The 15,472-nt window shown below is 30.1% G+C and overlaps 1 protein-coding gene across 3 annotated transcripts in view; it reads right to left on the bottom strand.

Annotated features, from left to right (window-relative positions):
• Positions 1-15,472, bottom strand: part of LOC143247473 (A disintegrin and metalloproteinase with thrombospondin motifs 9-like) — a 216,168-nt gene that overhangs the window by 81,042 nt on the left and 119,654 nt on the right. For all 3 annotated transcript variants that reach the window (XR_013026563.1, XM_076495683.1, XM_076495682.1), the window contains exons 14-19: positions 14,246-14,376; positions 12,309-12,426; positions 10,564-10,659; positions 7,432-7,598; positions 6,663-6,789; positions 5,610-5,736 (exon numbers count right to left, since the gene is read on the bottom strand). Coding sequence is in view for 2 of the 3 variants with exons in the window: in XM_076495683.1 (XP_076351798.1) it covers positions 5,610-5,736; positions 6,663-6,789; positions 7,432-7,598; positions 10,564-10,659; positions 12,309-12,426; positions 14,246-14,376 (766 nt within the window). In the remaining variant the exon portion in view is untranslated. The remainder of the gene's footprint in view (positions 1-5,609; positions 5,737-6,662; positions 6,790-7,431; positions 7,599-10,563; positions 10,660-12,308; positions 12,427-14,245; positions 14,377-15,472) is intronic.

Here is a 15,472-nt window from a genome sequence, read left to right on the forward strand (position 1 = left end):
CCACTTTCACCAATAAGCTTCTAATACACAACTTTTAACAGATGCTGTTCTAATTACGGTAGGCATAATCCATCAATAATGTTTAATAGAAGTTTTCCTGACTGATAGTAAGTACACCTAACTCACAAATAAACTTACAAAATCACCTCACCACTCATTAGAGTAACTAAATCAAAACAATAAATCTCACCTCTACCACTGAACAACTCTTCTGACTCTGCACCTGTAAACTCACTGAATAATCTTTAACTTCATAATGGTTATTTATATTTATAAATAATCTCCCCTTTTCTCTAGACATTGGATTAAGCTTCCTGATTATTACATCATCATGGTTTGCAGCTTCAAACACAACTAAATTAAGACACTGAAAATATATCTTACAACAAAATTTAATACCATATTGGACATACTGATGAATGAACCAGCTTATTAAGTAAAGGAAGTGTAATTATTTTAAACATTATTTATTCGTTTAAATATCAGATTTAGAGGATAAGGATTAATAACAAATTCTTATTAATTATTCATTTTAATTTTAACAATGATTATTTACTTATTTCATATTTCAATTATTGTACTTAAATTAATTTTACTACCAGTGAAAAAACAATTGGCAAACTAGTTTTCTTCTTCCCAGAGCAACCACAGTGTCAACAGGAGAAAACTACATCTACAACACTAAAAACATAAGACTAAATGTGGAATATGTTCTAAAATATAACCCACACTACATGTCTGGTGCTGATGAGGCCTTTCATCTAACACAGGCTCGTCAGGCTGGCTGGAACACACAGACAAAGTAGTGGTCTAGGCATTATTTATATTATCAACTTTCACTGAGAAGGTCAAAATATTGTTCTCTACTTTATTTTAATAAAAGTTTTAATACCCATACTGGCTGTCTTAAGATACAATTCATATGATGAAAAAGAAAGAGCTAGATGTTCTTAATTTGGCTAGACACAAGCCAGAAGAGGAAATTCCAGGAGAAGAAACATAAAATAACTTTGATAGTTGGTCAAAACACTAACAAAAGTCTCATGATTGCTGTGGCTATGATTAACTACCAGACAGTAGTTAGAACATTGTAATATCAATGACCAAAAGGAAATAATATTTGTTGCTTTACAAGCTGCTTGGTGGTATTTCATTATGAAATATGCTCTACATTGTGTAATTGTCATTTGATTTTCACAGAGTTAGGATGCTCTTCTGATTGAAAGATCAAAAGGACCAAAAGGGCATTTTAACTCTTACAAGCTAACCTACTGAATAGAATTTTATTCAGAAATATTCACAGCATATCAAGTAATAGTAAGTCGACTATTACACAGTTAGAATGGCTAGTTAGTAACTGCAATACCCAGAACATAAACAGATTGCATCACATAATATGACTGCTAAGAGTTTGAAAACTCAACTGAAAGGACATTGCTACTCTTACTTTTCAAGGTACTGAACAATTTTCTGAGGCAATTTGTTGTTCACTATTTTGTAAGAATCACTCACCTGATGTAGTCAAGTGGCAAAAGTTCTATGGAATAAACAGCACAATCCTCACTACTCTCTCTCTCCAGTATACTGAAATGTGTGTAACTTCTTCTGTACACAATGAGAGAGTTGGTTTTGTCTCAGCATGAAATGTGAATAAAGCTGTGATGAATCTAAGTGAAAAACTCCTGTTTTGTTGTATTTGCCTGTCAACTGAATCAACTTGAAAATGGTGGTAGAATATCTTACTAGTTCAGATAGTGGTGTTGATGGCTCATCTAGGATAGTAAATGTATTTTGCTATAAAGTACTGCATTCAAGTAAGTTAGTATGAGTATGTATTATTATATACTGTAGTGACTGTGTTAATATTAATCTTCACTGAAATAACATTTAGCTCAAATGCTTCAGTTTCGCTTTGGCTGAATTTTGCCAATAAATATTTATTTTATGATTCCAAAAAAATACATTGGATTTAATGATACACAGCTAGCAGTAAATTATAGTACCAATGCTACAGAAACAGTTAGTGGAGGTAGCCTATGTTGGTTACTGAGAAAAGACTACCTTTTCACCAATCTTGGTGACATCTTTGATAACACCAATGTCCCAAAGTGCCTGGGGTTAATCCTTACTTTTACCTTAGCTGATGTCGTACTGGCCAATATATCAAATAAATAGGACCAGACAGAGGATGCTGTTAAGTTGGTTCTGAAATACCAAACATAATGGAACCACCTTCAATATATGAACAATGACATCTTCAATGGCTAGACTGCTGGTGGAACAAAGCCTACCCTCAGTTTAGTGGATGGCCCTGATGTTTAAACTAGCTCCATTAAGACTTTTCTACACCTAATATCAGGATTATGACCATCCCTATCTGTTAGTCAAGCCACCATTGCACCTTCAACTGGATCAATAACCACAGAAAGAGTCAATGTATATTTCGAAAATCTAAACTTTACCACAAAAACATAGAATTTTATAAATCCTACCACTCTCAGCTTCTTAACAAATCCAATTTTCTGGGAGTTAAATGGAGCTTTCAGCAAACAATGCTTCATGAGATACCTCTACCTCTTGAGCATCTCTTTCAGGTTCAAGCTGTTAAGTGAAGCATGCTTGGGTCTGCTACAATCAACAAGAGAATCAGTTGCTGAAAGACAGTAACCCACAACTTTAGTTACAGAGGAAGGTGCAACAACTGTGGGCTGAGATAGCCAAGATCAGTAAGGTCTTGTCAATGATAAAGGAAATAATTCATTAGATTACTACCACTAATTGAAAATCAATCACTAGCATGGGAGTCTATTAACAGGGTTCCTTTTACACCATGGAGAGGATGAATATGTTTTTGATAAAAAAAATATATAATTTTTATTAGTTTTTCACATTTTTAGTATATAATTTTTCCTTCATTATCATTTAACATAAATAAGAGACAATATTAAACAGCTTAAAGAGTGAAAAACAGAAAATCTTATAAAATCTTCATTATTATTCAATGTGAATGTATACATGGTTTCACCTTCACATGTGATAACCCAATTATCACCATAATACAGTAAAACCTGTCTCAGCATTATCTTAAGATTTCTCTAACAAAAGGCCCCCAACATAGCAGAATCTGACTGACATGGACAGAAAACTATCTTTCACCTACCTCATTTATCAGTAAGTAGGATGAGAACCTGAGTAAGGTGGAAAAAAAATGTTTTTGATTAAATATTAATAAATTTTTCTTTAATTAATAATTTGTTTAAATATTAATAAATTCTCGGACATTTTGTAACAATAAGTACTGGTTAAATATGTTCTGTTCTTTTTTCTGCCTTCATTATTCCTGAGATTGCTATTCAAAAGAACTGTACTTTTGATTGCATTTGCTGATAGAAAAACTAGAGAAACCATGGGCAACAGGTAACAGTGAAAATCCATGCTGTTTCAAAAATTTAAGGAAGAATCAACTTTCTGTGGAATGGAAAATGAATAATAAAGTGTGGATGGCAAGTACTATATTCGAGGAATTTTTGAACAAATTAAACAAAAGAATGGAACAAGAAAATAGGAATATTCTAATTTTCCTAGATAATGTAATTTGTCACCCAAAAGTTCAACTTTCAAAGATTTGTTTAGTCTTTCTACCTACATGTACAACATCAATTCTACAGCTACTAGATAATGGAATTATACAGTGTATAAAATTGAGATACAGAAAACTGATGCTTCAGCATATTATTGCAAACATGGATGACTGTAAGAGAGCATCTGAAATGACCATGAAAATTGAAGTGTTAGATACAATTGCATTTTTATATCACTCAATCAAATGTGTAACAAGAGTTTTCGAAACTGAATTTATTCTTAATAATGGTGAAGATTGTGGAGAAGTTGTTTGTTATGACGATTCTAGTGAAATCCACACTCTGATTGAGAAGATTGATGCAGATGATTCTGTGTAAATGCAGAAAGTTTTGTGAACGTTGAGAAGAATCTTTTAACAGAAACTGATGAAATTGATTTAAAATCTATAACAGAATTGCAAGATGGTAATAGTGTAAGAGATTCAGAAGATGAACGAAATGGAAAAGATAGTGGAAAAACAAAATTCCTACTTCATCACAAGTGTTAAGTTATATTAATGCTATCAAATTGTATACAAAAATGAAGGGGAAAATGAACTTCACGAAAAGGCCATAAAATTGGCATTCTCTTATAACCACACGAGAAAGCCCATTAAAAAACGAAACAGTTGAAATTTGACACTTTCTTTAAATAAATTTGATTACGATTTTATATACTTATGTATATATGCATATTCTGAATGTCTATTTTTGTTCTTATTCTAATAAATATAGCATAAACAGTATAATAACTTTATTAACAAATTTCTTACTTCTCTTGAGTCGAGCAAGTATAACGTTCCGCTCAAAAATTACATATAATTAAGGAAATGCATGTTCACTGTCTAAGCTGGAAATCTTACTCAGTCCCATGCAATTCTGCCTTAGACAGGTTTTACTGTTTTACCCACATTGTTAGCTATGTGCTCTGATAGAGCCAAGTCATTTTCTATGATATTCTTTGTTCCTTGACCCTAAATATCAAGTTTCTGTATATTTGCCAAATCTAAACTTTACCACAGAAACAAGGAATTTTATAATTCCTACATTTATCAACTTGTTTTGTTTTACTTTTTATGCTGATGAGATAATTATTTAACTTACAATTCACTTAGAATTTAGGTTTAGTATTGAACTACCATGGAGCATTGAAGATATGAAATTTCAGTTAGTAAAGAACATACAGCTACTTTTTGTTATGACTAGGTTTTCTTTATTTTGATTATACATCTTTGTGTTAAAATTTGCTCACTTTTTTACCAATTATATGTGTTATGTGTTAAATGGTCTTTCTATAGGGTTTACCCAAGTCAGTTTTAATGGGTTATGAATCAATTGTAATTTTTTGATATAATAAACTCAGTTCTCCTTCGCTACCAAGATACAATAATATAATTAAAGTAAAGCTTTACATAGGTTAAAAATAAAAAACGATTATCATAACTGTATTCAGATATACTGTTTTGCAATGACACACTCATTGACTTAAATAGATGGTTGTTAAATCTCATAATGACATTGCCCTAACCAGAAATTCAGGTAACTTTACAAATCCTCTGTATTTGATAGAACTAGCCCAAAGGAAAAAAAAAAACCACCAATGCTAAATCACTTTAATCTTTCAAGTTACACTAAAATATAAATGGAGTTTAACTATGCAGGTAATATATTTTTTTCTGTCTACAAGCATATTTAAAAAAACATGTTGCTTTTATTATAAAAGCTTTACAGGAATAAGTCAAAGAGGAATCAAGCACTGATGTTGAAAAACCTTCAATAATTCTACTTACTGAGCAAACCATATGGATCAGTCTCTGCATCACTCATTTACACCTTTCACTTTTGAAGTACACATTACAAATTATTGTTACAAACTACACATGCAAGTTGCAAGACTTAATATTAGCAAAAGATTAAAATTTACTTTTAGATATTATGCAAATCTTAAATTGCACACAAAAATGTACAATGTAATTATTCTTCTGTTACCTGAGTGTACAATGTGTATTGCAGACTTGAGCAAGTTTTGGAGGTTTGCTGTTGAGGTTACAGTTGATATCACTTACTATTTGGCCATCATGCTTTCTCATGCAGACTAGTAATCGAAATCTTTCACCTGCAAGCTCAAAGTAAATACAATTTTTTTTAATATAAGCATTATCCAATGAGTGCAATAAGTGAAAGCAGGACAATACAAAGGTCAGACCAATACAGTAAAATACACTGAACTAAACTTTTAGATCATAAAAATAGTGTTCTACAAAAGTTATGAAAAGTTGTCTAAGAAATAATGAGCAAGAATTGTAATTTTACTATCATGTTTTAAAGTGATTAAATATAAATTTTAACCCAATTTCAAACCTACCATATATCAAATTCATTTATTTCACAACAATTTTCCCCCACAAATTACCATTTTAAACAGCTAGGATTAGAGTCTCAATAATTTAGTTAAACAGAGAACATAAGAGAGCTTTAAGAAATTATTCCACATAAGTACATGTATGCTAGATTTAACAAACTGGTAGGTTCACCATAGTTTTGGCTGTCACTTAAGAACTTACTAGGTGTTTTTGATGCATCATGATATTACAAATAAATTGAATGAAGATAATAAAAATCTTCTTTTCATAAGAATGACCACAGTGAGCATCAAAAGCATGAACAATATATTTTTTTTTATTTCTTACCATTATATTTTATTTTATCTAACCAACATACTTCTAATTATTTTATTTGTGAACATTATTGGGCATTTTAATTAGAACAACAGTATTATAAATTTGATAAGAACAAAAATATTTAGATATGTTTTTAAAGTTAAAATAATAAATTATATTTTAACAGTTGGCAAATAAAATTTTTCTGATGATTTTTTAGGCAGTTAGTCCTTCTTAGGTTACTTAAACTTTTTAATAGAATTAAAAAGGTTCATTAATTTTAACTTATGTATATCTATCTTTTTGAAAAATCTATCTGTTAGAGAAAACAAGGACTTATTTAGACAGTGAGCTTTATTATACCTAACAAATATTTTCTGACCTTGACACAGCCGGTTACAATCAGACCACTTATCTCTCAGAACCCAATGATGTAGATCATGGTTAACAGAAGACACTACGTACATATAGTGGACATCTGGTGGATACAATCTACCTACATTTAGCACCTGCAATAGCCAGATAAAACTAAATTATTTGAAAACTTCACTATTTTCTAAAATGCCATTGGATTGCTAATTCACATTGGAAAAAAAGTCTAGATTCTCATGGACTGAAGTAAAAATTATTTTCTTTTTAGTTAGTTTAATTGTTTGTAGTTAATTTAAACTCAATTCTACACAGTGAGCTATTTGTGCTGTGCCCACTATTGGTGTTTAAATTCAGTTTTTAGCATTAGAAGCCTTCAAACTTACCACACTACTAATAGGTTTATTTTTAATATGGAAAATCAAATAAAAAACTCCTGAATTTTAGGTAAATTGAAGAAACCATAACTAATACTATACAATCATTGATTTTCTTTTATTTACAGGAAAGGAAATTAGGAATGTGTGAACTATTTATCTATGTACATATAAAGGTTCTGAAAGATTCATTCTAATTTTATTTAGAGACTTGAATCTGATTTTGAAATAAAAAAGGTCATTTTGTTGACTACCAATATCACATCAAACTCTAATTACACTATCTCCCAATATAAGAGAGACAACACACTTGAATTATTAAAACAAAACTCACTATTTTTAACATCTTAATATCAAATAAGAAAACTGGAATTACAATGTAATAAATAAATTTAAATATCTCACCTGAACAGCCAAATTTTTGCTCAACGTTTTACTCGAGTTGATTCGTTCAATAACAGCATTACACCCACTGTAATCAATCGTTGTTTCCCCATAGTAAACTCTTTTTCTGAAAGGAGTGACACTATAATCTCCATTGAGTAAGTAATTGTTGTCACTTCCTTTTAGTACTGAAAAAAGGAAAACAAATGAAAACTGCCTTAATTAATTATAATGCCCAAGAATGTACAGCTGTATCTTGAAGGTTATCTATCCAGAGAAGATAACAATTGAAGATTTTAATTTAACCATTCAAACACAGCTACAAAAAATAACACCCTGCAACAGTCTATCCACCAGGTTGGAATGGGGCTGAAGTAGTAGAACCTCACCATACAAGATACTATGGTGCAGTTTTTAAGCTTTTAAATCTTCTCAAAATTGTGCCTCCCATTGACATGAAAGCATTAATTAATATTTTTCTGGATGGGTGTGGATAGTCATACCATACAACTTACAGTGAAATAATTATATCCAATCAGAGAAGACCAAGAGTGGGTGGCTTTAATGGTAGTTTGGAACAGCATCAGACCACTGCAAAGTTCTGAAAAATAAACCTATGGTAATTTTGGCTTTTTTATAATTAAAAAGAAAAGATATTTTTTAAAGGCAAGGAAGTCTATTTCTTTTTTATTTAATAACATTTGACTTCCAATCTCTCTTCTGACATGCCCCTTCATTTTCTCAAAAAAAAAAAAGTCCTAGTTTTTCCACTGCTACTTTGATTAGCAAGATACTCACATTGACATAATTGAGCATTGTGAATTTGTGAAATATTTATAAAAAGATATCAAATACAGTGAGAAATGCCAGTTTTAGACTACATTTAACATGTTTAGACAACTTAAATGGTTAATCCCATGAGTAAAACAACAATGAACTGGAATGACAGAGAAGACTTTCTATGCTACATTATTATTATATTAGTAGAGAACAAAGAATTTTTACATTGAACACAAGATACTTTCTTTAAGTTCTATCTCCTTCTAAAATCCTTCAGAGGTCAAAGTTTGAGTGAAAGTGTCAAAGATTGAAGCTAAAATCAAGGAAACCAACCTCTTTCATTTTATATTTACTCACTAAACACATAATTTACCTTGCATTCTCTAATTTTAATATTAAATATGATATTTAATACATAAAACATATGTTTAGTGATTTCTGATGCCTGCTCTTTTATGAAAAGTCTGCAAAATGAAACTCCAGTTTTTTTAAAAATCACTTAAGAACAGAGGTTGTAAGAACTTACTCTTATTCTGTAAAAACCTAGTAGAAAGAGCACTGAAAGTCTGTTTAAATTTTCATGAAATTTTCCCAATTATTATGCCATTTTTGGAAGATCTTTCAAATGATGACACTCAATCATCTTTTAAAGTAAATGGGCTTCTCTATCTCTATCTGAGTTCATTGTGTCACTAAAAATGGCAGTATCAGTTTTTCATAACAATGTCATTATTTTGTAGGCTTTATAAATAGCACTCAAACAACTCTAATCCTAAAAAATGTAAAAACATTCACATCTATCCTTAAAGAGCAAAGAATAGAAATGAAGAAGTTTGAAGCTACCTCTAAAAGTTCAACCAGATTTTACAAGTGAAAATTATATTACCATAAGCATGCATACCTCAATAGGAGGGTAAAACACAGGAAAACATCAAGTAATTTGATACTCAAGTATATTAATGTTCTGTAGTCTGGACACCATTTTCTAATTATCTGATAATAAAGCTCAGTGCTCGATGTGGTTCTCCATACCACAAGAGCGTATGCTTGGATTCTCAGCTCATTTAACTAACTTATTTGCTCAGAAGTTGAACAATTCTGAATAAGTCTACCTTTCAATACACTGGTGAAAAGGACAGCTTGCTAAGTGCAAGCAATCAAAATCAACTGGAACCTTGCAATTACAATGTCTTCACAAGCTCTTAGTTGGCCTTCCTGTTATGAAGTGTTAAGAACAGCAATTCTTGTGAGTCTTAAGAAGGACAATGGCCTATCTAAGGTCAGTAGTTAACCAATCACATCTCAATGGTCTTATTAAATCCAATTTTACCTCACGAGATCATTGAAAAGCATTCTCTCCATTTACAGCTTTTAAACTAACTCACTATTATAACCTCAAAGGTTTATTTGTAAAAGGTAGGCATAAAACTACCTAATGGGCTATCTGTGCCTTGTCCACCATAGGTACTGAAACCCTATCTCTAGTGGTACAAGTCCACTGATATACCACTGTGTCACTGGAGAGTTAGAACCTCAAAGGATAAATTTTACTTAACAGACAACAATATAAATGGAGAAGAAAATATTTCCATTCCTGGTTCTCACATAAATATACAGATTAGCATCAGCATTAGAACTGTATTTTGTAAAATATATTTTACGTACAAATTTTGTATTAACCTGAAATCTTGCCTGCAGCTGAGGAAGTGAAACTAGTTGAAAATATCAAAACTATAATGTGTTCTACTATAAAGCAAGCTACACTACCTCTTGGTTGTCCCCATCCAACTGCCATCAATCCATAGACAAACCTTGGTTTCAGCTTGAAACTTTATCATTCAAGTCTTTAATAATAAATTCAGTGTTTGAAAGTGTATAAAGTAGCTTCACAAATTTTGTAACTTTGTAAGTTATTCTATGAATAGAAACTAGTATTAGATTGTTTCCACAATATAATTATGTTTAGTTCTTTTAAAGATAGAATAACAAAATAGCAAAGTCCATGTCAGACTGAAGAAATGCATTAACAAACACAAAAGAGGTTACATGTATGAAAAGTCATAATGCCACATTTAGTAACTTGTGATCTAATTTATTACAGTAATAGTTTGCAATGTTCTTTCTTGTTTAAGTATGAAGCTTAGAGTGTAACTTTAGTAAAACTTTGTTACACCTTAACTTAAAAACTTGAATCAAGTTTTGAACAATTAAGGTAGAAATTTGTTGGCTATGAATTCTTACTCCTCTTTCTTTGTAGATTACAGTTCATCTTATTTCTGGCTTTAATGGATGACACTTATAAGATTCCATTTTAACATATTTCTGTAAGAAATGAATTAAAATAAATGTAGGATCTATTATTATTTAAATTACCTAAATAATTGCCATCATTGTGGGAGTTATTATGTCCATGTTGAAGAATAACTATGTTTCTTGCACCAGCTGGAATAACTACCACAGAATTGTACCCTAAAATGATAAAACATACTTTACTTAATACAGTGTTTTAAAGTTACTGGACAAAAGATGTTTGTAGTTTCTCTAAAAGTCTTGACTTCTAAATTACACAATAAAAAATAAAAGACCAAACATGTGGCACCAATGAAAGTAAACTTGAACATCTCATGATTCCATAATTCTGCAATAATTTTATTTGAAATAAGCGTAACACAATATATTCGTAAAAAATAACTTTCAGGAATTTATCTAAACCTAGAATATGAATGCATTTGCTGAAATGATACACATCATGCAAGAGTAATGAAAAATTTCACTGTATTAATATAATTATGAAATTCACATTAATTGTTTTATTATATAAAAATAGACTTTCATTTTTATCAAGAAAATAATCTTCTGTAAGAGGTAATCGTAATAAGTGACTATGTAAAAAAGAAAAAAAAATGTAAAGTATTCTTCAAACGTGTAAATGTATATGTTAAAGTATTTCTTATGATTAAGAATAAGTAATCATCATACTCAAATGAAATAAGAAAACTAGATGTATACAATATTTGTATGAGATTATTATATACTTCTCGAATATTAAGCAACACTGCACTATCTGAGATCATACTTGCATTGATTTTACACACACTAAATCACTTACATATTTGTTCTTTGGTTTGAAACTTGTAAACTGTAATTAATTTAACATTATATTATTCTTTTAATATCTTTGTTTGCTTCAGTGTAATATAGATTTAAAAATACATACAACTTGTATCATTAAATGTCTATGCAAAAGTCCCACCTATTCTTTAAATTCGTAGAAGATTCTTGAGTGTAAAAACCAACAATATATGTTTTACATTGCTGCCAAATGAATTTTATAGAACCTCACCCTAAAAGTTTATAAGCAATGAGCCAAGAGACAGTTTAATATTGTTAGTTTGCTACAGTCAATATACTACAAACCTTAGAAGCTATAACTGTGGTAAATGTTTATTAATCAGAAAATTACAGATATTTTACCAGATCTTGAACATTATAAATTGTTCAAGTTCAGAGAATTAACTTTAGAAGTTAACATATCTACAAGAACAGTAGATATCTTCCTTGGTGGAAAGTGAGCTTATAAACCATGTAAGGAGGGCCAAGAATAGAGCTAGCTAGCCTTCCTGTCAAGAGAAGTGTATCTATGTATCAACATAGAATTATTTTGTTCTATATGAACTGTCAGTAAAAGATTCAGTTCCATACTAAATAGAAGAATTAGTATTGTTGTAAGCTTGTGAAACTCTTGTTTGTAAACCATTATTTGTAATAACTTTTTGTTATAGCCATTATTATAGATTGTATTGTTGTTTGTATATTAAAATATATTTGTATTAAAAAAAAGTATCAAGTGTGTCTCAATCCTGTTAGCAAATATCACAACTTTGATAAATATTGACATTCAATTAACTTGTAAATTCAAATTTGTAAATTTCTGGCTCTATGAAATTGTAATACATAACATACATAACAAAATATACACATTTCTCATTAGTATTGCGTAATTGATACAACTAACATTAACAGAAGAGAAACATTAATGTAAATTACTAAATACTGAGGCAGAAGGTAGAACACAACTCAAACAATTCCCTTAAAATATAAGTAATACAATTAGTCACCAAAGCTTGTCTTGTTGAAATGACCCATCACTTTTTTACAAGTTGAGTTGTCTCCTCCACAGACTCCACAAATATCGAGTGTTTTGTTAGACCCCAACAAATGATCACAACCAGCTGCCTAAGAAAATAAAATTAATGTATTTTTATTTTCAATACTTTATTAGTAAATAAGTACTAACTTAAGTCTAACAAATATTGTGTAAGTGAATTGTCGCTTGTTGCTCTAACATTATCATTACTGGTTTGGATCCTCCTTGAAAAAGTTGATTATGTGTTTAATTTCAATCTAGCAAGGAAATGATAAGACTGTTTGCACTTAATTACTAGTGTTTTTACAGCATTTAAGAAATCTCAAAATAACAAAACTTTTGATTTCTAATTATTTGCCAGTTTTGTTGCCAATTTCTTGAACCGTAATTGTATTGTATTTGAAAAATACTAAACTTTTGTTTTTTCTTTAGTTTGAAATGACAAATGCTTACTTATTCATGAAGTTTTCCAAATCTTTCACACTTAAGCACATTGGAATACATGTTCACTTACATCATGTAAATAATTGACTTGGCCTTGTTCTTGTCCCAGTTAACATTGTTCAAAATTATTCCAGTAACTAAGACTGTACATGACTGATGTTGCTAGATCTGATTGAAAATTCCTTTGGATGTTCTAGCTTCATCAGCTATGAGTGCCATGTGAAGATGCAGAAGTATAGAAGACTTGGCCTTTACTTTGTTTCAATGGGAGTGACAAATAGCATGGGTGATTGAGCAGTCTTGGGTAATTAAAAGTGTTCAAGTTTTGTATATAGAGCAAAGGGTTTCTTTCAATTAACATTTCAGTTTGTAAAAGATCAGAGTCCAGTTCATTCTTTTCATTGGCTGAATAAGTTTTTCTTTTGTCTTGTAAATAAACAAAGTATTTCCTTGTAGCACAGTACTGTCCACCTTCTACCTTTAATTCAGTTGAGTCAAATTAAGTTATTGATAGTGAAAAGTATTTTCTGATGAACCTTCTGTTAGACCAGATTACCAAGCTTTACTGGAGGAATTAATCTGCTTAAGAATACCATTCCATACAGTTCACTAAAATGTAGAAAAATCTAGACATATTTAATACTTTCTACATTTTTATTATAAAAAATCTACATTCATAAATTTTATGGAAAAGTACAAGTTAAAAGATGTTTCTTTTTCAAGTTAAATAACGTAAAAATGAAAGCATTATCAACTTAAAAAACCTAATAGCACTACAACAAAATAAGCAAGTACACCTCATGTAGCTAAAAAAATTAATACAATGATAACTCTCTTTCCATGGTCAAGCAAACATCTAAGGCAAAGTAATCTTTAATCTGTTTTTACAACATTTCTATATTTAGTAGAAGGTTATATTGATGAGTTTTGCACAGTGGTGTTTTGGATGTAAGACTCAATAAATGAAATGTGTTTTTAAGCATCAAATTACACAATGTTATTAATTTTAAAGCACTAATGAAGTTTTAGTTCATTTGGTTATTAATTTAAAGAAGTCTAATTATATGAAATGTTGTTTAAAAGAGATACATCTACTGTCATGAAGTTGTATACAAAATTATTTTAGACACAAATTAATTATAACATGCCTATTCCAAAAATCAAATTCTACTGGTGGAGTGGACTTGCCAGTGAACTTTTATATCATTTATATGTATTATTTTAAATAGGTTACATACTCTATGAATGCAGCACCATGTTGTAATTAATTCTAAGTAATGACTATCACCAATGAACAAATGATTACAAAATTAAAACAGTGTTTGAAAGATTAATGTGTAAATTCAGGAGAATTTTGAAAAGCAAGTTGAAGGAATTTATCATCTTATTGGGACATGTGTGATTTGGTATTTCATGATTTTTTCATTCCATAAAAAACAAAAACATTATAATAAAAATCTTTACCTTACACTGCCCATTAACACAGACATCAAATGTTTCGATTCCACATGTTGTTCCATCAATGACTTTCCCTTTCAGTAGATAATGACGAAAGGTACCCAAAACTCGACAATATAGCTTGCATGCTTCTTTATCTGTTACAAATACATCATACAGTGTTTTAACTTTAATTAAAATATAGAAGTATACATTACAAAAAATTCAATCATGATTATAATTTCTATTTTGGTATTAAATGTTAATGCCAAATAATTAAATTTATGGATTTGTTTTACTGATAATATTATACAGTTTTACTAATCTTTCAAGCAGTAGCCCTCAGGTGGCAGAGCAGTACATATGCAAACCTACAACACTAGAAATTGGGTTTTTGATACCTGTGGTGGGCAGAGCACAGATAGCCCATTTTGTAGGTTTGTGGTTAACATCAAGTAAACTCAAGCAGTATAATGGTATATGGGGGTTTGAGATAAATGCTGAAAACCTATTTATGTAAAAAAGCTAGAATTTCTTAAAATTACATTTATTCCACTGAATTTGCTAGTATTTGTAAATTGTTTTCTAGGTTTTATACATGAGGAAGATGAAAATGGTATTTACAATTCAATAACCAGATATCAGTATTTGAGGAAACCAGAACTCCAAACCATACGGTAAGTCCAAATTACAGAATGTTAGTCTGTCTCTAGAATCACTCTTATAGGGTTACTTTGTACTTTTTTTTCCTGATGAAAAAATTAATTCTATATAACTAGTTAAAATTTGAGAACAAACATTATTAGAAATATATATGAAACAATTTTCAGAAAGATGATTATAAGCAAAACCAAACGTTTTATTTGTCAAACAATTAATGCTTTCAAAATACTTCTTAGTATGATCTAAGTGCTGGAAAATTCCAATCAGTCAAAATATTTCCTGTTTAGGTATAAAGACAATACTTTCAACCTCAACCATCAAGGAAGCACATTACATTATTCTTTCAGTATTACTGTTGATAATTTAAAAATCTAAGCCACATCCTTGTAAAATATATGCACAAAAATCCACTTCAGAATACTTGCTCTCTGTCACAAATTGACAAGCGACAGTTAAAAGAAAGAGAAAAAATGATTGAAACTAGCATATCAAACTGACACTGTCTGCCAGAAGGGAATATATGAAATAATTTCTTTTATATAACTTTGTGTTGTGTGCAAGTAGGTAGGTACAGCACGTGAGTGAATACAT

Source organism: Tachypleus tridentatus, chromosome 3, assembly GCF_004210375.1.
Source record: "Tachypleus tridentatus isolate NWPU-2018 chromosome 3, ASM421037v1, whole genome shotgun sequence".
Lineage (NCBI taxonomy): Eukaryota > Metazoa > Arthropoda > Merostomata > Xiphosura > Limulidae > Tachypleus > Tachypleus tridentatus.